This window comes from Eschrichtius robustus, chromosome 13 (genome assembly GCF_028021215.1).
Source record: "Eschrichtius robustus isolate mEscRob2 chromosome 13, mEscRob2.pri, whole genome shotgun sequence".
Lineage (NCBI taxonomy): Eukaryota > Metazoa > Chordata > Mammalia > Artiodactyla > Eschrichtiidae > Eschrichtius > Eschrichtius robustus.
In genome coordinates this window covers 6589443-6609114 of record NC_090836.1, presented here as the reverse complement: position 1 = coordinate 6609114, position 19672 = coordinate 6589443, and the positions used below count along the sequence as shown (strand labels likewise).

Here is a 19672-nt window from a genome sequence, read left to right as displayed (position 1 = left end):
AGGGGGTTGGTTATTATGGGATGTCAGTATAGAAGGTGGGAGACATTATTACGGGATGTGTGTGGGAGGAGGCCGAAGTGTCCGTTGTGGGGGGGGTGGTGAGTTTCTGCCTATTATGGGATATCAAACTGGGGGTGGATGAAGAGTGGTTATTATGGGATGTATGTGGGGGATGGGGATTGAGTATTACGGGATGCGAGGCTGAATGGCTGGGAGGGGAGCTTATTATGGGATGGCCATGGGGAGGGAGAGGTGACGAATTATTATGGGATGTTAGCATTAGGGCCAAGAGTGAAGAAGTTGGCAAAGGATGGCTATTATGGGATGTCTGGGGGGGTAAAGGGTTAGTTGCAAAAGGTCGGCAGTATCATGAGATGTCAACAGCCCTGGCATATATGTGTATGGAGTGTGTGTGCGTGGGGGTGGTGGCGGTGGTGGTGGTGGTGGTGGTAGTGGTGGTGGTGGTGGTGGTGTCCGTGTGTATTATGGGATGGCCAGGGGGTGGGTGGTTGCCCGGGTGACACGCGCGCGCGCGCTCGAGGGGGGCGTGGTCAATGGTTGCCGGAGCGACGAGGGGGCGGGGGTTGCCCGGGAGACCTAGGGAGGAGGGTGGCGGTAGTGAAGGGGGGGGTTGGAGTTGGTTGAGGTTATTATGGGCTGTCCGTGGGGGGGCGGGGCCTGTGCGGTGGGATTTCCCGGCCGGTGTTTCGGGCCCTTTAAGAGGCGACGCTGGAGCCGGAGCCATTTTCCCCCCTTCGGCCGCGGCGAGGAGGAGCCGGAGCGGGAGTGACACCGGGCCGGACCCAGCGCGACCTGCGGCGGCTCTGGGGTGAGGAGAACGCGGGGTTCCCAGAGAGACAACCCCTCTCAGCCCGACCGGCCCCGAGGATCCTCCCTCCACCCAGCCGCCCCTCGGGCGTCCCCGGACACGCGGACCGCCCCCTGCCCGGGGAGCCGACCCTGCCTCTCCCTTTCCTGCAGGGCGCCCAGCCCCCGCCCTCGTCCGGCCCGAGTCTCGCTCCCCGCGACTCCCACCTCGGGCTTGGCCTCCCACAATGCCCGGCGCCCCCCTCGCCCTTTGCTCACTTGCCCCCCGGGACACGTGGCCCGGCCCCCTGCCCGGTGGGAGCTCCGGCCCCCCACGCCCCTGCCTCCAGCCCCCTGGAGCGCCGAGCCTCCACGCCCCCTCGTCCCCGCGGCTCCTCCGGAGAACCCGAGTTGTCCCAGAGGACAGCCTTTGGAGAGCTACCCTGTCTGGGGATTGGCCCCTCCCCAGGCTCAGGGAGGCGCCCCCCCACCCCCCAGTGACCTTGTGTCCCCGAGCGCCTCGCCGCCGGCCGCCTCCCTCGGCCCCCCCGCGCCGCGGCCACTCGGACCCCTTTCCCCGTCACGCCTGGCTCCGTCCAGCGGCTTCTCCCCTCCCCACGCCGGCACCGGCCTGCCCTCGGGGGCGCCGCTCCCTCTCGTCTGGGGGGCTCCAGCCGGGGAACCGGCTTCCGGGCTGCCCCCGGGAGCGTGGAACTAAAGTTCAGCCTGAGTGGTTCGGGTGCCCTGCTCGGGTGGCTGTGGGGCGGCCGGGGGTGGGCGGAAAGCGCGGCGGGGTGGGGGAGGGGGCCGTGCGCGTCACTGACTGTTCTCTTTCTCTCCCCCCTCCCCCGCACAGTGACTCGGGCCAGTGTCGAGGGCCCCAGGCCGCAGGCTGGAGCAGCTGGGCCAATTCCCTGGCCAGGAGCGGAAGGGGATGGCGTCGGGCCTGGGCTCCCCGTCCCCCTGCTCAGCGGGCAGCGAGGAGGAGGATATGGATGCACTTTTGAACAACAGCTTGCCCCCTCCCCACCCAGGTAACAGCTTCCCCAAGGGCCGCGGGCAGGAAGGAGCCATCTGGGCCCTCCCTGGCGACTCTGGTGCGGCAGGGTTGAGTTTCTGGGCTTTCTCTGTGCAGTCGGAGGTGGAGGGCATCCGAAGGGAGTGGTTCCCTTCTGCGGAGCTGTTGTGCGAGGGGGCTGGAAGCCATGTGCCTTCTGGGCTCCGCGGACCGCGATGCAAGCTTGCTGCACTGTCTTCGGGAATGCTGTGCAGATCCCGGTTGAGGGAGCTCTCCGGGCTGGCAGGCTTTGCCTGGCGTGGGTCCCAGGAGGAATGCAGGTAGCTGGGACCCCTGGAGGCGGCGCGGCGGCGGCGGCGGCGGCGGCGGCGGCGGGGTTGAGGATTGCGGTTGGAGGAGACCAGCCAGGCATCTCTGCTAGTAGGATCCTGTAGCTGCTGCTGTGGAGAGGAAAGAGGGAGTGCGGGTTACTCTCTGATTATTTTTAGCTTCTGATCAGTTACCGGCTTTCTGTGCAGTTTCAACCGTGTGAAGTTTGAATTGCGCTCCTCAGCTGGGATCTAGAGCGCTTTTAGTCAGGCACATTGCTGGAATGTTGAGTGGGGCTAGGGGTAGGATGTCATAGCCTGCAGGATATACTAGGAGGAGCAAAAAGAAGGAAGGTGACACTCTGGGCACCCCTCTTCCCCTGGCAAGTGGACTTAATCCTGGCTTTTTTGCCAGGAGGCTTCTGCCCTGTGCAGGTAGCCTGGGGTTTGGGCTGGTGGTGTGAAGTGTTTGTGTCGGTGTGTTGGGGGTTGTGCTGTCTGTGTTTTGGGGTGGCTCCTTGGACTGGCCGAACCCCAGTGGTTATAACCAGCCTGCATGATTGGAATGGCTCTTGTCTATCCTCAACTGATGATGGATGTCATGTTTCTAAGTGGATGTCTCGCTCCTCTGTCCTTCGTTCTTCAGAGCGCTTAGCTAAGTCACCTACTTGTTTCCTTCATCTTTTTTTTTAGTTTAGTTTTTTTTTTTTTTTACATGCCATTTCTTCATCTTCCTTGTTTATATTTTTATTTTAATTCTGGAGCCTGCTGGTCCTGTTTTTGTTTCCCATCAAACATCTTTCACTTTTGCCTTCTCTTTCCTTAGCTCCAGCTGCAAGTTGAGGTGGTCTGGGAGAGATGTTTCCACATTTGGCACTTTCTAAGTTGGAAGTCTTCACTTCAACCTGAGGCCACTTAGGAGAGGGTCAGTCTTCTTACTGAATCTTCAGCTGTTGGGATAAGAGTCTCATCACCGTGTAGGGCAAGGTGGTAGATTTCTGTGCTGTGGCCCAAGGTGGGGGTAGGGTGGTGGTAGTGGAGGTGGTCCCATCCTTTCTGTGCGGGGCATGAGAAGTAGCAGTGCCATCCAGCCAGTGTTGGTTCCACATCTTGGCTTCCCATTGGCCCCTTGGTCTGGGGCTGCCCCTGTGTTGACTGGGAGCCTGTGGGCTCCCAGGGTGAACTCTGCCCCAAGCTGTAGCGTGACCCAGTTTTTCCACTTGCCCCACCCCATTCCTGCCCCTTTCCCAAATCGTTCTCTATATCTCAGCCAGTTTGCCGCTTGCCGTGTCAGCACATCTGCCTGAGAAGTTTGAGGGTCTTAGGTGGATGGAAGGGTGTCCCCTTTGCCTCCGTGAGTTTGTCCTCGTCTCTACGTCCAGCTTTTATGGAGGCGTGGCTGATTGGGAAGGGGGGCACCACGGGAATTGCTGGGGAGAAGCCCTTAAGAAAATGATTCTTTCTGGTGAGATCCAGGCTGGTGTCCCATTCCCAAGGGAATGGGAGGGGCTGTCTTGTGCCTGGCCTGATCCTGGGCTGAGGGGGAAAGGGGGAGGCTGATGGTGCTTTGTCCAGCCCAGTGCCGCCTGTTCCCTAGTATCTGCCTCGCACAGGAAGGGCGGAGTCAGAGGCATTTTAGGGCCAGTTCTGGGGGTCAGGCGCAGAGAGCGTGTGTAGGAGAAAAGGAAGCGTTCTGTTGTCCTCCACTCTCTAGGTGCTGCTCCTTTTTTCTCTGTGTTGGATAGGTGGCCACCTCTACTCTGTTAGAGGTGGTTTAGGATCTGTGGCCGGCACTCTGGTAGAGGTGAGGAGGAAACCGAGTTTCAGAGGCGTCTTGTGGGCTCCCATTCCTCAAGGTAAATCTTTTGGGAGTCAGAAGGAAGGTTGTGTGCTCTGACCGCCACTGAACTCTTGTTAAATCTAAGCTCCGATGATTGAAGGCATAACGATTGAGGGAATAACTCAGCCCCTCACATGGTGTCACCCTTCAAGGTGTCTTGGGTCTCCTTGCCTAGGACGTTATGAGAATGGCCTCTTGAGAACAGCGTCATCCCACGGTAGGTGTTAGAAGAGGTGGCACTTGGACCTGGGGCCAGGTAGTAATTTGGGAAGTCTTCTGTGAGAGGGTAGTCTTTCCCCGGCTACCTCTCTCAACCGCATCCCCTCCCCTGCCACTTCCTGTCTGTCCTCTGCTGGCAGCTGGGTGCCCTGGGTTGGCTTCTGTGGTCAGGAGCCATTTTCCCTCTCCTCAGTGGGTGAGGCATTCCCTCCTTCACTCCACTCCCTTCTCCACTCCTCCCTCCTTGGGGGGGGGGGGGATTGGCTTGGAAAGCAGGAGGGGAAGGAGGAGGGAGCCGGTGCGCTGGTGTGAATGTCTGTTACAAAGGAAACTGCCTCCTGGCCTTCTCCTCCCCCTCTGTGCCCCTTCCCACCTAGGCCTGCCCAGGAGCTCTCAGTATTACCCCAGGCTTTGTGTGTGCTCCCAGCCAGGGAGGAGGTGGAGCCAGATGGGGGGAGGAAGGGGGGGGGGATGGTGACAGCTGGGCTGATTTGGGTCCCTGGGGAGAAGAGGCTACTGACCCAGGAGAAGCTGGGGAGGAGCAGTGGAGCTGGAGATGGGGAAAGGAAATCAGCTTTGGGAGTGGGTGTGATCCTGGGCTGGCCCCCGAACCTGGGGCTTGGGAGGTTCTGGTTGTTTTGCGCAGTGATGAGCCAAAAGGGTTAGTGAAGGGTGTGGCTTCTGGGACCCTCGAGCAGGTACTGTTCTGGGAATGTGCTGAGGGTATCTTCTTTAGTTTTTGCCTTCTGGGTAGGACCTCTTGTTCTCATTTCCTGGTTTATGGAATACTTGGCGGCTGGTTATCGGAGGACTAGGCCTATTTCTCTTACTTGGTTAACTATATGCGCTTGATTCAGCTGCGCTGGTGAACACATAGAGGACTCGTGTTAGGGATGAGGGAGAGGAGGCAGGGGTCTGGACAGCTGCCCGAGGTGGGCCTGGTCTGGCCCGGCCGGCCTATTTCAGGCATATACAGCTCTCTCTTTGTCTGTTTTTGTCCTGAGTATCAGCTTCCTTCTGTGGCGTGTATAGCAGTTCTCTTCAGTGGAATCTGGGACAGGAGGTGGGGGAATAAAGTCTAAAGCCTCTGGATTGGGCTCTAACCTTTTGCTATTGATCTTTTCCCTGCCTACCTTTCTTTGCCAAAATATATGTAGAAAATGAAGAGGACCCGGAAGAGGATTTGTCAGAAGCGGAGACTCCAAAGCTCAAGAAAAAGAAAAAGCCTAAGAAGCCTCGGGACCCTAAAATCCCTAAGAGCAAGCGCCAAAAAAAGGAGGTGAGTGGGTGAGTGGATGTTACGGGCGGCAGGAGGAGGATGGGAGGTGCTCTGTGGAGGGCTGGGGCCTTCGTTTCTTGCCCTGGGGCGGTGGGCCGGGTCCTGGGCGTGAGCCTCAGGGCTGTCCTGAGGTCAGCATGTGTGTAGCATGTGTGTGTCTGTCTCCCTCTCCCCCTTCCCTGCTCCAGCGTATGCTCTTATGCCGGCAGCTGGGGGACAGCTCTGGGGAGGGGCCGGAGTTTGTGGAGGAGGACGAAGAGGTGGCTCTGCGCTCAGACAGTGAGGGCAGCGACTATACCCCTGGCAAGAAGAAGAAGAAGAAGCTCGGACCTAAGAAAGAAAAGAAGAGTAAGTCCAAGCGGAAAGAGGAAGAGGAGGAGGATGACGAAGACGATGATTCAAAGGTGCCTGGACCTCCATCCTCTTCTCTGTACTTCTGTCCGTTGTTTCCCAGACACTCTGCTGCCCCTCAGAATGTTTTCTCTCCACCTGTTTCTAATGATTTCTTGTTAGCCCTCTTACCCTGGACTTGCCAACCTTAGTTGCGACTCAAATTCCCTTAGGGAGGGTGGGCACTAGGAGTCGGGCTTTGACTTTGCTCTCTCTGCAGGAGCCTAAATCCTCTGCTCAGCTCCTGGAAGACTGGGGCATGGAAGACATTGACCATGTGTTCTCAGAGGAGGATTATCGCACCCTCACCAACTACAAGGCCTTCAGCCAGTTTGTCCGGTAAACAGGAGGGTCTTGGGGGCAGGAGATGGAGAGTGCTTCTGTAATCTCTTCTCACTTCCCCCACCTCCTTTATTTTTAAACTTTTTCTCTTTTCTGTTCCTGCCATTTTTTCCCCCAGACCCCTCATTGCTGCCAAAAACCCCAAGATTGCTGTCTCCAAGATGATGATGGTTTTGGGTGCGAAGTGGCGGGAGTTCAGCACCAATAACCCCTTCAAAGGCAGTTCTGGGGCTTCCGTGGCAGCAGCGGCAGCTGCGGCAGTGGCCGTGGTGGAGAGCATGGTGACGGCCACTGAGGTTGCACCTCCTCCGCCCCCTGTGGAGGTGCCTATCCGCAAGGCCAAGACCAAGGAGGGCAAAGGTGACATGGGACTCAGTGGGAGTGGGGACTAGTGCGGGCTTGGGATGTCGAAGTTGGAGGAAGCGCGGACGCGCTATTCTGTCAGCCCAAAGATGGAAGCTAGGAGGTGGGAATGAACCGTGGATTAGGAGGGAAGCTGGGGAAGCTGGCCACGTAGAAATATTTTAGGTGGGGAATATTTTATTGGGTTGGCCAAAAAGCTCGTTCTGTTTTTTCCGTAAGATGGCTCTAGTAAGCACTTAGTTGTCTTTAACTTCATTCGAAACAATCTCGTTAGGTTGTATTGTGACAGCTGTCATATCAGCGTGCGTTAAAAAAAAACTTATCAGAATTGGTGAATTTCTGTGTAGCCATTTTAATATTGAAGATGGAAGAAAAAAAGCAACATTTTCGACGTATTATGCTTTATTATTTCAAGAAAGGTAAAAAGGCAACTGAAAGGCAAAAAAAGATTTGTGCAGTGTGTGGAGAAGGTGCCGTGACTGATCGAACGTGTCCAAAGTGGTCTGCGAAGTTTCGTGCTGGAGATTTCTCGCTGGACGGTGCTCCACGGTCGGGTAGACCAGTTGACGTTGACGGCGATCAGATCGAGACCTTAATTGAGAACAATCAGCATTACGCCACGAGGGAGATAGCCGACATGCTCAAAGTATCCGAATCAAGCGTTGAAAATCACTTGCACCAGCTTGGTTACGTTCATCGCTTTGATGTTTGGGTTCCACATAAGTTAAGCGAAAAGAATCTTCTCGACCGTATTTCCGCATGCCACTCTCGACTTAAACGTAACGAAAATGTTGCGTTTTTAAGACAAATTGTTACAGGTGGTGAAAAGTGGATCCTGTACAATAACGTGGAACGGCAAAGATGGTGGGGCAAACGAAATGAACCACCACCACCAACTACGCCAAAGGCCGGTCTTCATCCAAAGAAGGTGATGTTGTGTGTATGGTGGGATTGGAAGGGAGTCCTCTATTATGAGCTCTTTCTAGAAAACCAAACGATTAATTCCCAGTTAGACCAACTGAAAGCAGCACTCGACGAGAAGCGTCCGGAATTAGTCAACAGAAAATGCATAATCTTCCATCAGGATATTGCAAGACTGCATGTTTCTTTGATGACCAGGCAAAAACTGTTACAGCTTGGCTGGGAGGTTCTGATTCCTCCGCCATATTCACCAGACATTGCACCTTCGGATTTCCATCTGTTTCGGTCTTTACAAAATTCTTTTAATGGAAAAAATTTCGATTCCCTGGAAGACTGTGAAAGGCACCCGGAACACTTCTTTGCTCAAAAAGATAAAAAGTTTTGGGAAGATGGAATTATGAAGTTGCCTGAAAAATGGCAGAGGGTAGTGGAACAAAACGGTGAATACGCTGTTCAATAAAGTTCTTGGTGAAAATGAAAAATGTGTCTTTTATGTTTACTTAAAAACCGAGGGAACTTTTTGGCCAACCCAATATCTTTCCCATGTTCTGCTCTGTGGTGTGTATTTGGATTGTATGATCTTACCTGCTTTCTCCTGATTTAGGTCCCAATGCTCGGAGGAAGCCCAAGGGCAGCCCTCGTGTCCCTGATGCCAAGAAGCCTAAGCCCAAGAAAGTAGCTCCCCTGAAAATCAAGCTGGGAGGTTTTGGTTCTAAGCGTAAGAGATCCTCGGTGAGAGCCCAGCCTATCCCCTGGTGAGGGTGCCGTAGCTAACCGGGAGGATGTGGTCTTATGTCAGGATTCAGGGTTCACGGTAGGTGCATAAGGATGTGGGGAGTTGGCCATAGAAGAGGTGACTAGGCTCCCTTGCTGGGATTCCAGCACCCCTAGTAAAAGGGTGATCCCTTCTCCACCACTCTCTCCTTCCCCTTGGCCTGAACCTCTAACCTTCTCATCCTGCCAGAGTGAGGACGACGACTTAGATGTGGAGTCTGACTTCGATGACGCCAGTATCAATAGCTACTCTGTTTCTGATGGTTCTACCAGCCGCAGTAGCCGCAGCCGCAAGAAACTCCGGACCACGAAAAAGAAAAAGAAAGGTGTGTTTCTCTTCTGTATCAGTATGTAATGGAATGAGGGGGGAATGATTGGGGAAGCATCTCCCTAAGGAGATAGGGGTTGGGTTTAGGGGGGTGGGGGGAGGTAGGTTTTTTTCTAATAACTGGGCTTTCCCTCTTCCTTGCCTAGGCGAGGAGGAGGTGACTGCTGTGGATGGTTATGAGACAGACCACCAGGACTATTGTGAGGTGTGCCAGCAAGGCGGAGAGATCATCCTGTGTGATACCTGTCCCCGAGCTTACCACATGGTCTGCCTGGATCCGGATATGGAGAAGGCTCCCGAGGGCAAGTGGAGCTGCCCACACTGCGTGAGTGCCCGGCCGTTGTGGCCCTTTGGGACCCTCGAGCGGAAGGATGGGATGATGAAACTCTCTCGGGCCTGGGTGGGGGTGGAAGTGGTGGCGTTGCTGGCTACGGGCTTTGGGAAGCTTTCAAAGGACTGATGGGCGTGGTTCAGACGGGCGGGTGGGGGGTGGTAGTAATCTGACTCTGTGGTCCTTGACTGCAGGAGAAGGAAGGCATCCAGTGGGAGGCTAAAGAGGACAATTCGGAGGGTGAGGAGATCCTGGAAGAGGTTGGGGGAGACCCTGAAGAGGAGGATGACCACCACATGGAGTTCTGTCGGGTCTGCAAGGATGGGGGGGAGCTGCTCTGCTGTGACGCCTGTCCTTCTTCCTACCACATCCACTGCCTGAACCCGCCCCTTCCAGAGATCCCCAACGGAGAATGGCTCTGCCCCCGCTGTACGGTGGGTGCCTGGCCCCAGCCGGTGGAGAGATGAGGGAGGTGTGGTCCAGCAGCAGGGTTTACCCCTCTTACGTGTAGGCGTCGTGAGGCTGAGGTGCAGGGGAGGTCACTGGAGAGCTAGAGGCCTTTTAGCCCTGAGGCACGGATTTTCCTTCCTCGTACAGTCATGGGATACCTTTGTCCTGGGAGACTGTAGCACTAACTTTGAACAGAGTTGATGCTTTGCCAGCTGTCCGAAGCGGGATGGAGCGGTGTTCTTTCAGGCCAGAATATCCTTTCCTGTCTTGACACCCAGCCTCGAGGTCTTGGTAGCTTGGTGATATAATAGGGCCACTGAATGCTGTTAGATTGCTTAAGAGAGGAATTCTGAGCCCCAGTTCTGTGACTTTTCTGTGCCTACTTGTTCTGGGTTATTGTTGAAGCCTAGCTACTGGCTCTGTTAGGCAGATAGGAGTGATAATGTCTCACAAATCCTGGATGAAGTCCAGAAACAGAGAGGGAATTCCGTTCTTCTCTCCCTAGAAGGGTCCCGGGATTAGGTCTTACTTGAAATGCGGTTTTACTAATCCTTTGGTGAGGTTGAAGCTGCCTGTGGTAATGATTCGGTATTGGATCATCTCTTTTCCTCTTAGTGTCCAGCTCTTAAGGGCAAAGTTCAGAAGATCCTAATCTGGAAGTGGGGTCAGCCACCGTCTCCCACACCAGTGCCTCGGCCCCCAGATGCTGATCCCAATACTCCGTCCCCCAAGCCCTTGGAGGGGCGGCCAGAGCGGCAGTTCTTTGTGAAATGGCAAGGCATGTCGTATTGGCACTGCTCCTGGGTGTCTGAACTGCAGGTAAACCTGGGATAGAGTAGATGTGGGGCTGCAGTGAAGAGGGTAGTGAGAGAAAACAGCGTTGTGGGTAGAAGGAGTGGACGTAACTCCTTGGTGATTTCCGTCCCCTTCCGCTTGCAGTTGGAGCTGCACTGTCAAGTGATGTTCCGAAACTATCAGCGGAAGAATGATATGGATGAGCCACCCTCTGGGGACTTTGGTGGTGATGAAGAGAAGAGCCGAAAGCGGAAGAATAAGGACCCTAAGTTTGCAGAGATGGAGGAACGCTTCTATCGCTACGGGATAAAACCTGAGTGGATGATGATCCACCGAATTCTCAACCACAGGTACCAGCGGAGCTGGGCCAGCCTGCGTCTGTCTCGGGCATACTGGAGGTGGGCAGCGTATCCGCGGGGGATCAATGAAGAAGATGGATGTTACCAGTAACTTACACTTGAATGAGACACCCAGTATGTTATTAACTGACTGAATCCCGGTATTTGAGCCATAGACTGTAGATTAGAGATCATTTTTGGTGCAAAGACTGGTAGACCAGATGTATTTGGTTCTGAATACGTGTGGTGTCTGGCCTCCTTAGAGGTCTGATTTTTGAGAGGAGGTGAGCAGGGTGGCCTTCTGGCTCTGAGGGTTTTCTCTCCTTGACTTTGCAGCGTGGACAAGAAGGGCCATGTCCACTACTTGATCAAGTGGCGGGACTTGCCCTATGATCAGGCATCCTGGGAGAGTGAGGATGTGGAGATACAGGACTACGACCTGTTCAAGCAGAGCTATTGGAATCACAGGTGAGGGACTTTGATGAGTAGAGCTGCTGCTCATTGAGAAGGACTCCAGGCAGCTGTGTGACCTATCTGTCTTCTTTAGGGAGTTGATGAGGGGTGAGGAAGGACGACCAGGCAAGAAGCTCAAGAAGGTGAAGCTGAGGAAGTTGGAGAGGCCCCCTGAAACCCCAACGGTTGACGTGAGTCAGCAGGAGAGGGAGGGCAGTTTGTCTCGTAGGATGACGTGTCTTGTGTGCTGCAGTCTGACGGTGGTGTTCTAAGGCATGATCTCAAGTGATCACTGTAGCTGAGTTGCTTCACACAGACTGCTTCCCTAATTCTCCACATCTCTGTAAATCAGGCGAAAAATACTAGGATTACTTTATTTTCTCTCTGCCTCATCAGAAAAATAAAAACATAGATGTTAGTGTTTATATGACTTGGGGAGATGTTATGTATGAAGGGGTCACATAACCGAGCTTTTGTGAAACTTACTTTGGAACCTGGGTCTTCTGACCCTTAATTCATGGCTCAATTCTTCTGGGGTTTTGTGTAGTGTAAGGTGAGTCTGGTTAAGGTTAAACGGATAAATCTAGAGGGGGCATAGGATCATTTGCCTGGTGGTTCCTCACCAGTAGAATTTACCGTACTGCCAAGGAGACTATGATGCGTCTTTCTTGGATGTCTGTAGGACCAAGATCTCCGTCTTGCCTTGCTTCCTGGAGGATCCTAAATAAAACACAAAGTTACAGTAACCATTAAGCACCTTTTCCCCACCATTTTTTGTGGCCCCCTCGAGTAGGATCTTGTGAGAGTGTGTCAGGAGGAGGCAGCTGCTGTCTTACGGAAGGAAGGGAATTCCTGGCCAGCTCTTGACTTCTTTATTTCATCCTTCAGCCAACAGTGAAATATGAGCGACAGCCAGAGTACCTGGACGCTACAGGTGGAACCTTGCACCCCTATCAGATGGAGGGTTTGAACTGGTTGCGCTTCTCCTGGGCTCAAGGCACTGACACCATCTTGGCTGACGAGATGGGCCTTGGGAAGACCGTTCAGACCGCAGTCTTCCTCTACTCCCTCTACAAGGAGGTAGGAGAGCTGGGGCTGTTAGTTTATTGTGTGGGTATTTTGTGTTCGTGGTCTTCTCTTACACTCTGAGGGGACAGAAAAAGGAAGAAAAAAAAGTGGTCTCTGGCCCTGGAGAACAGTGTTGAGTGACAGTAAGATAGACGCAAGTACACAGAGACAGACTGGAGGGAATGGAGCGGTGGGTGGGATTAGTGGTGGGTGCCTGCAGCCTCGGTCCTGGGGGACGGATATGCGCTGAGACAAGCAGAACTGTGGGTAGAAGGAGTGTGGAGAGACGTTGAGCGGCAGGGGTGCGGTGTGAGCTCCCTGCAGGGCAGGCAGGGCGTGTTGGTACATGGAGAAGGGAGGGAGATGAGCAGCCGTGCACACGTCCGTCCTCCGCCCATTCCGGGGCCGGGGCCGGGGCAGGGGCTGGGTGGGCGCTCGGGTCAGGTTGCGTGTGGGGCCCTCGGTCCTCACTCTCCGTCTCCTCTTCTTCCTCAAAGGGTCATTCCAAAGGCCCCTTCCTAGTGAGTGCCCCTCTTTCTACCATCATCAACTGGGAGCGGGAGTTTGAAATGTGGGCCCCAGATATGTATGTGGTGACTTACGTGGGTGACAAAGACAGCCGTGCCATCATCCGAGAGAATGAGTTCTCCTTTGAGGACAATGCCATTCGTGGCGGCAAGAAGGCTTCCCGCATGAAGGTACCTCAGCGGGAGGGAGACCCACCCTCGGAGAGGGGAGTTGTTGCTCTGGGCCCCTCGTGCCCCGGTCCCCGGGGTGAGGCGAAAGGATAACAGCTGGGAGGAGGGAGACCCCCCCCCCCCCGAGTCCCTTGACTTGGCCTGTACCGGCGGAGTTGGACAGGAGTGACCAGGTTGCCTTTTTGTGCAGAAAGAGGCATCTGTGAAGTTCCACGTGCTGCTGACGTCCTATGAGTTGATCACCATTGACATGGCCATCCTGGGCTCTATTGACTGGGCCTGCCTCATCGTGGATGAAGCCCATCGGCTCAAGAACAATCAGTCTAAGGTGAGGGGGGGCGGGAGGTATGGCCTCCAGTTTTAGTGTTCTAGTACTACCTACTCATTAAGGGGAGACCTCGGAAGACAGGAAGGGGAGAAAGGCTCTCTGCCTTCCTTCCTCACTCGTGATAGATCACCCTTGGAGGCCAGGCCTTGAAAGTAAGATGGAGGGCTTCCCCGGCGGTCCAGTGGTTAAGAGTCCACGCTTCCATTACAAGGGGCACGGGTTCGACTAGTCCCTGGTCAGGGAACTGAGATCCCACATGCCGCACAGCGCGGCCAAAAAACAAGAAAAAAGAGTTAGTAACAGGAAAGAAGATAAAGGAAAAAAAAAAAGTTGGGGATGGGGGCGTAACTGCTGGGCGGCAAAGCAGAAGTCTGTGGACATGTGCCGGAGCCCGCTTATTGAATTCCACTTCTCTCCTGCCTCACCAGTTCTTCCGGGTCTTAAACGGTTACTCGCTCCAGCACAAGCTGTTGCTGACAGGGACTCCATTACAGAACAACCTGGAAGAGTTGTTTCACCTGCTCAACTTCCTCACCCCTGAGAGGTTCCAGTGAGTGTGTGCTTATCCATAATCGGCTCCGAATTCTCCTAATTCTTCCTTTTGCCCGTTTCCTATGTCCCTTTCCTTTCTTCCTTTCCCCCTCTCCAACAACTTTTTCCTTTCTCTTTCTGAAGCAATTTGGAAGGCTTCTTGGAGGAGTTTGCTGACATTGCCAAGGAGGACCAGATTAAAAAACTGCATGACATGCTGGGGCCTCACATGTTGCGGCGGCTCAAAGCTGACGTGTTCAAGAACATGCCTTCCAAGACAGAACTGATTGTGCGTGTGGAGTTGAGCCCTATGCAGAAGTGAGTCTGAAGGGACGGGAGCGCTGGCTCCGTCTTCCAGACACACTTAGACACCTGTCAGTCTGCACGGTGTTTCCTTGTCTTCTCCATACTCTGCCGCAAGGCATGCGGTGACAGGAGCCAGCGAGGGCTAAAGAAACCTGTTGCCAGGTTGCTGGGGCCCAGAGTTCTTTTTTTTTTTTTAACATCTTTACTGGAGTATAATTGCTTCACAGTGGTGCGGCCCAGAGTTCTTATTGAGTTAATCCTTACCTTGTTTAAAATGATGATAGTGGCGCTTCTTAGGTTTCCTCAGTCCCAAAGTGAGATATGTTGGAAGGAAGATCCCAGACCCTGGGACTGCGTTATGAGTCACATAAAGGCTCTTGAGCATGACTTATCTTGCTGTCTTGCCTACATAGGAAATACTACAAGTACATCCTCACTCGAAACTTTGAAGCGCTCAATGCTCGAGGTGGCGGCAACCAGGTCTCTTTGCTAAATGTCGTGATGGATCTTAAAAAGTGCTGCAACCACCCGTATCTTTTCCCCGTGGCTGCAATGGTACGTTGTGCCACCTCTTGTTCCTCCCTGGGCGGGAACTGCTCCATTTGGGGTTTCTTTCAGTATTTTTTTCTTTTTTGCCTCTTTCCTCAGGAAGCCCCTAAGATGCCTAATGGCATGTATGATGGCAGTGCCCTAATCAGAGCATCTGGGAAATTATTGCTGCTTCAGAAGATGCTCAAGAACCTTAAGGAGGGTGGGCACCGTGTACTCATCTTCTCCCAGGTATTGTGTGGGAGCTTTTGGGGGTAGCAGTGGACAGCTCAGTGACGTAGGGGAGGGATTGTCATCTGATTAATCCCATAATTAAACTATGCTCGTTCTCCAGATGACCAAGATGCTGGACCTGCTAGAGGATTTCTTGGAACATGAAGGTTATAAATATGAACGTATTGATGGTGGAATCACTGGGAACATGCGTCAGGAGGCCATTGACCGCTTCAATGGTGAGAGGGAAGGAGTGGCTTTGATCCCGGCATCCTCACTCACGGCTCTGGACCGATCACTTGTTCTTCTTGAGCATCTGCTTTTCTGTGCAGTGGTTTAGGGTCTTTTGTCAATTGACGTGGAAGAGTACTTTTGAATGTCTTGATTGGAAGGATGTATTGGATTATTGCTAGGAGATTGTTTATTCCCTTTGGAGTCTTTGTTCTCTCTGCTAAAAAGAAGGGCACTTTATTTAACCCTCCGCATTGCCTCTTGAGGCCCAGGAGGGACCAGGACTTACCAAACCGAGATAGCAAGTTAGTGGCAGGCTTGTCTCAGTAGCCACTACCACCTCCTCTTCTTTTTTTTCACTTTTTAATTTGAAATAAGTTTGAACTTAAAGTTCAAAAAATAATACGGAGAGTTGGTGTATACACTTCACCCAGCTTTTCTTAATAATGACTTATATAACCACAGTACAATGATCAAACCCAGGGAGTTAACACTGGTGTCATACTACTACCTAAACTGTAGACTTGAATTGAATGTCACCACTGTTGCCGTGTCAGGATCCAGTCCCAGATCCCACGTTGAGCGTAGTTGTTGTTTCTCTTCCAGTTCTTCATTCTTTTCTTTCCTTTCATGACGTTGATACCTTTGGTGATGACTGGTCAGCTCTTTTGTAGAACGTCTCTGCTTTGTCTGATATTTTCTCATGATGAGATTGACACTAGACATTTTGGACAGGAATCCCAGAGAAGCGATGCTGTGTCCTTTTCAGTGCATCATTCCCAGGGAGGACATGATGTTGATAATGTTCCATTGCTGGTGTTAACCTTGACCACTTGGTTAGGGTGGTGTCTGTTGAATTTCTCCCATGTAAAGTTACTCTTTTTTTTTCATTGTGATTGATAAATATCTTGAGGGAGATACTTGAGACTGTGGTGACATCCTGTTTCTCCTTAAACTTTCACACTGATTTCAGTATCCATTGGTGGACCTTGCTTGTGAGTATTACTTATTAATATTATTAGTTTTGTGTTTGCCTAATGAGGTGTTTTTTTTTTTAATTCAAATATAGTTGGTTTACAATGTTGTGTTGATTTCTGCTGTACAGCAAAGTGATTCAGTTATGCATCTATAGACATTCTTTTTAAAATATACATTCTTTTTCATGTTCTTTTTCATTATGGTTTATCACAGGATATTGAATACAGTCCCCTGTGCTATGCAGTAGGACCTTGTTGTTCATCCATTCTATATACAATAGTTTGCATCTCCTAATGAGGTTTTACATTTCTGATATTCCTTAAACATTTATTAACTGGAATTCCAGGGACACCTCTAATGGTGTTTTTGGTTCCTCTCTTAGCACCAGGTGCTCAGCAGTTCTGCTTCTTGCTTTCCACTCGAGCTGGGGGCCTTGGAATCAATCTGGCCACTGCTGACACGGTTATTATCTATGACTCTGACTGGAACCCCCATAATGACATCCAGGTGAGCAAAGGTAGCAGCCTTGGTCTGCAGTGACTTTTTGGAAATGCATAGTGTTCTCTGTGAGGGCTCCACCATCTGGGATTAGTTGTTTCAGGGGGAAACAATAGGTTCTTTTCAAATGTCTTTTACCTTATTGTAAGCCAGAGAGTTTGGGTTAGCTATGGTCCTATTTTGGGTAACATGATAGAGGGTGGTATCTGGGGGTAGGGGTGCAAAGGGACGTTTTGTGTGAGGGCAAGCTGCAGCTCCTGCCTTATGCTGGATTTAACTTATTATGTGGAAGTCAGGGCAAGAGTAGAAGTAAGGAAATAACGATTACTTCACTTTTTGCCTCCGTTTTGTGCACAACTCCAGGCCTTTAGCAGAGCTCACCGTATTGGGCAAAATAAGAAGGTGATGATCTATCGGTTTGTGACCCGTGCGTCAGTAGAAGAGCGCATCACGCAGGTGGCAAAGAAGAAGATGATGCTGACGCATCTAGTTGTTCGGCCTGGGCTGGGCTCCAAGACTGGATCCATGTCCAAACAGGAGCTTGATGACATCCTCAAGTTTGGCACTGAGGAGCTATTCAAGGACGAAGCCACAGACGGAGGTGAGCTAGGCAGGAGCTTGTCTTGGTGTGGGGCTTGGCTTCTCTAAAGGGTATCTTTGATACCTAGGGTCCTGAGACTCAGACCTAGGGTCCTCTGGGACTTGCTTTTTCCACTGCAGCTGCTGAAGTTAACTGGGGGTATGGACCCCTGATTCTTTATAGGAGGAGACAACAAAGAGGGAGAAGACAGCAGTGTTATCCACTATGACGATAAGGCCATTGAACGACTGCTGGACCGGAACCAGGATGAGACAGAAGATACGGAATTGCAGGGCATGAATGAATATTTGAGCTCATTCAAAGTGGCCCAGTATGTGGTGCGAGAAGAAGAAATGGGGGTGAGTATGAGTCCAAAGCAATGCTGTGCTTGGTGATTGGTCCAAAAATTGGAACTGAGACCACGATGGTATTTGAGATGAGAGGAGACCATCTGTAGGCAAATTAGTACATTGCTGAATTGATATACCTCTTCCTTTGAAGAGAAATTCTGTAGCGTATGAGCAAATCACACTCATCTTTGACGTGGCTGTCCGGCCACTTTTCACACTCAAAACACTTGTATTATTAGCTCTTCTTTTTTTTTTTTTTAATAACTACTTTATTTTTATTTTTGGCTGCGTTGGGTCTTTTGTTGCTGTGTGCGGGCTCTCTCTAGTTGCGGCCAGCAGGGGCTACTCTTCATTGCGGTGCGCGGGCTTCTCATTGCGGTGGCTTCTCTTGTTGCGGAGCACGGGCTCTAGGCATGCGGGCTTCAGCAGTTGTGGCTCGCGGGCTCTAGAGCGCAGGCTCAGTAGTTGTGGCGCACGGGCTTAGTTGCTCCGCAGCATGTGGGATCTTCCCAGACCAGGGCTCGAACCCGTGTCCCCTGCATTGGCAGGTGGATTCTTAACCACTGCGCCACCAGGGAAGCCCTATATTAGCTCTTCTTTATCAGAATCTCATCTTATTTTCTCTTATGTATTTTATTAGCCCTATAAATAAATTTTGGGTTGCTATCTCAAGTCTCTCCGGAGAAAAGGTAGGAGATACAATACATACTTAGCCTATCTCCCTGTGCTTTTTTTTTTTTTCCCCCCCCGTGCTTTTTAAAACTTTAGAATTGTTTTCCCTTTTTGTTTTCTTCTGTATTCTTGGTCTTTTTTTAGTAGAAAACGAAACATATTCAGTTATAAATGCTTGGCCTCTGTAATGAATTTTTTCCTCCTAATGATACCTAGGGTATAAAATGAAAAAAAAAATTGCTTTTTCTGGTGGTCCTTGCCATCTTTTCTCATCCTTCCAATTCAGAACCATCCCTCTTGTTGTATTTTTCTGATACGTATTATCTTTGTTCTTGAAAGTGATGCTACTAACTTCAGTTGGGTGTAACTGTGGCTGAAAAGTCAAAACTGCCCTCCTGTCAGGGTGGTGACCGCATATGGGAGTGATTGACTGGGGCAGAATGTGCTGAGTGGTTGTAAGGGAGGGGTGGTACTCCCCCTCCCACTGATGACCTCTCCTGATGACTACACAGGTATACAGACAGCCCTCTCATTAGTGGCTGAGGCTGCTATTTACTTTATAATATTTTTAAATGTTATTTTATTTTATTTTTTTTTGAATTTTATTTTATTTTTATACAGCAGGTTCTTATTAGTCTTCAATTTTATACACATCAGTGTATACATGTCAATCCCAATCGCCCAGTTCATCACACCACCACCCCCATCCCACCGCGGTTTTCCCCCCTTGGTGTCCATACGTTTGTTCTCTACATCTGTGTCTCTGTTTCTGCCCTGCAAACCGGTTCATCTGTACCATTTTTCTAGGTTCCACATATATGCGTTAATATACGATATTTGTTTTTCTCTTTCTGACTTACTTCACTCTGTACGAGTTTCTAGATCCATCCACGTCTCTACAAATGACCCAATTTTGTTCCTTTTTATGGCTGAGTAATATTCCATTGTATGTATGTACCACATCTTCTTTATCCGTTCATCTGTCGATGGGCATTTAGGTTGCTTCCATGTCCTGGCTATTGTAAATAGTGCTGCAGTGAACATTGGGGTGCATGTGTCTTTTTGAATTATGGTTTCCTCTGGGTATATGCCCAGTAGTGGGATTGCTGGGTCATATGGTAATTCTATTTTTAGTTTTCTAAGGAATCTCCATACTGTTCTCCATAGGGGCTGTATCAATTTACATTCCCACCAACAGTGCAAGAGGCTTCCCTTTTCTCCACACCCTCTCCAGCATTTGTTGTTTGTAGATTTTCTGATGATGCCCATTCTAACTGGTGTGAGGTGATACCTCATTGTAGTTTTGATTTGCATTTCTCTAATAATTAGTGATGTTGAGCAGCTTTTCATATGCTTCTTGGCCATCTGTATGTCTTCTTTGGAGAAATGCCTATTTAGGTCTTCTGCCCATTTTTGGATTGGGTTGTTTGTTTTTTTACTGTTGAGCTGCATGAGCTGTTTATATGTTTTGGAGATTAATCCTTTGTCCGTTGATTCGTTTGCAAATATTTTCTCCCATTCTGAGGGCTGTCTTTTCGTCTTGTTTGTAGTTTCCTTTGCTTTGCAAAAGCTTTTAAGTTTCATTAGGTCCCATTAAATTTTATTTTTTGAATAGATAGTATAGCCCTCCATATCTGTGGTTCATCCACATCTGCACATTCAACTGACCATGGACCATGTAGTACCGTAGTATTTACTATTGAGAAATATCTGC

At 51.1% G+C, this 19672-nt stretch overlaps 1 protein-coding gene across 7 annotated transcripts in view; it reads left to right on the top strand.

The window, feature by feature from the left end:
• The first annotated feature begins 718 nt into the window (after positions 1 to 718).
• CHD4 (chromodomain helicase DNA binding protein 4) overlaps positions 719 to 19672 on the top strand; it is a 29834-nt gene continuing 10880 nt past the window's right edge. For 4 of the 7 annotated variants that reach the window (XM_068561266.1, XM_068561265.1, XM_068561264.1 and 1 more), the window contains exons 1-25: positions 719 to 829; positions 1664 to 1841; positions 5350 to 5471; positions 5660 to 5875; positions 6082 to 6200; positions 6322 to 6563; positions 8092 to 8219; positions 8452 to 8587; positions 8736 to 8914; positions 9115 to 9354; positions 9986 to 10189; positions 10310 to 10515; positions 10840 to 10971; positions 11051 to 11147; positions 11845 to 12036; positions 12522 to 12722; positions 12913 to 13050; positions 13479 to 13600; positions 13726 to 13899; positions 14301 to 14442; positions 14536 to 14667; positions 14771 to 14888; positions 16241 to 16365; positions 16720 to 16957; positions 17120 to 17295. In XM_068561266.1, coding sequence (XP_068417367.1) covers positions 1742 to 1841; positions 5350 to 5471; positions 5660 to 5875; positions 6082 to 6200; positions 6322 to 6563; positions 8092 to 8219; positions 8452 to 8587; positions 8736 to 8914; positions 9115 to 9354; positions 9986 to 10189; positions 10310 to 10515; positions 10840 to 10971; positions 11051 to 11147; positions 11845 to 12036; positions 12522 to 12722; positions 12913 to 13050; positions 13479 to 13600; positions 13726 to 13899; positions 14301 to 14442; positions 14536 to 14667; positions 14771 to 14888; positions 16241 to 16365; positions 16720 to 16957; positions 17120 to 17295 — 3879 coding nt within the window. In that variant the 5' untranslated portion in view covers positions 719 to 829; positions 1664 to 1741. The remainder of the gene's footprint in view (positions 830 to 1663; positions 1842 to 5349; positions 5472 to 5659; positions 5876 to 6081; positions 6201 to 6321; positions 6564 to 8091; positions 8220 to 8451; positions 8588 to 8735; positions 8915 to 9114; positions 9355 to 9985; positions 10190 to 10309; positions 10516 to 10839; positions 10972 to 11050; positions 11148 to 11844; positions 12037 to 12521; positions 12723 to 12912; positions 13051 to 13478; positions 13601 to 13725; positions 13900 to 14300; positions 14443 to 14535; positions 14668 to 14770; positions 14889 to 16240; positions 16366 to 16719; positions 16958 to 17119; positions 17296 to 19672) is intronic. The other 3 variants (XM_068561268.1, XM_068561267.1, XM_068561269.1) reach the window with 2 other exon arrangements.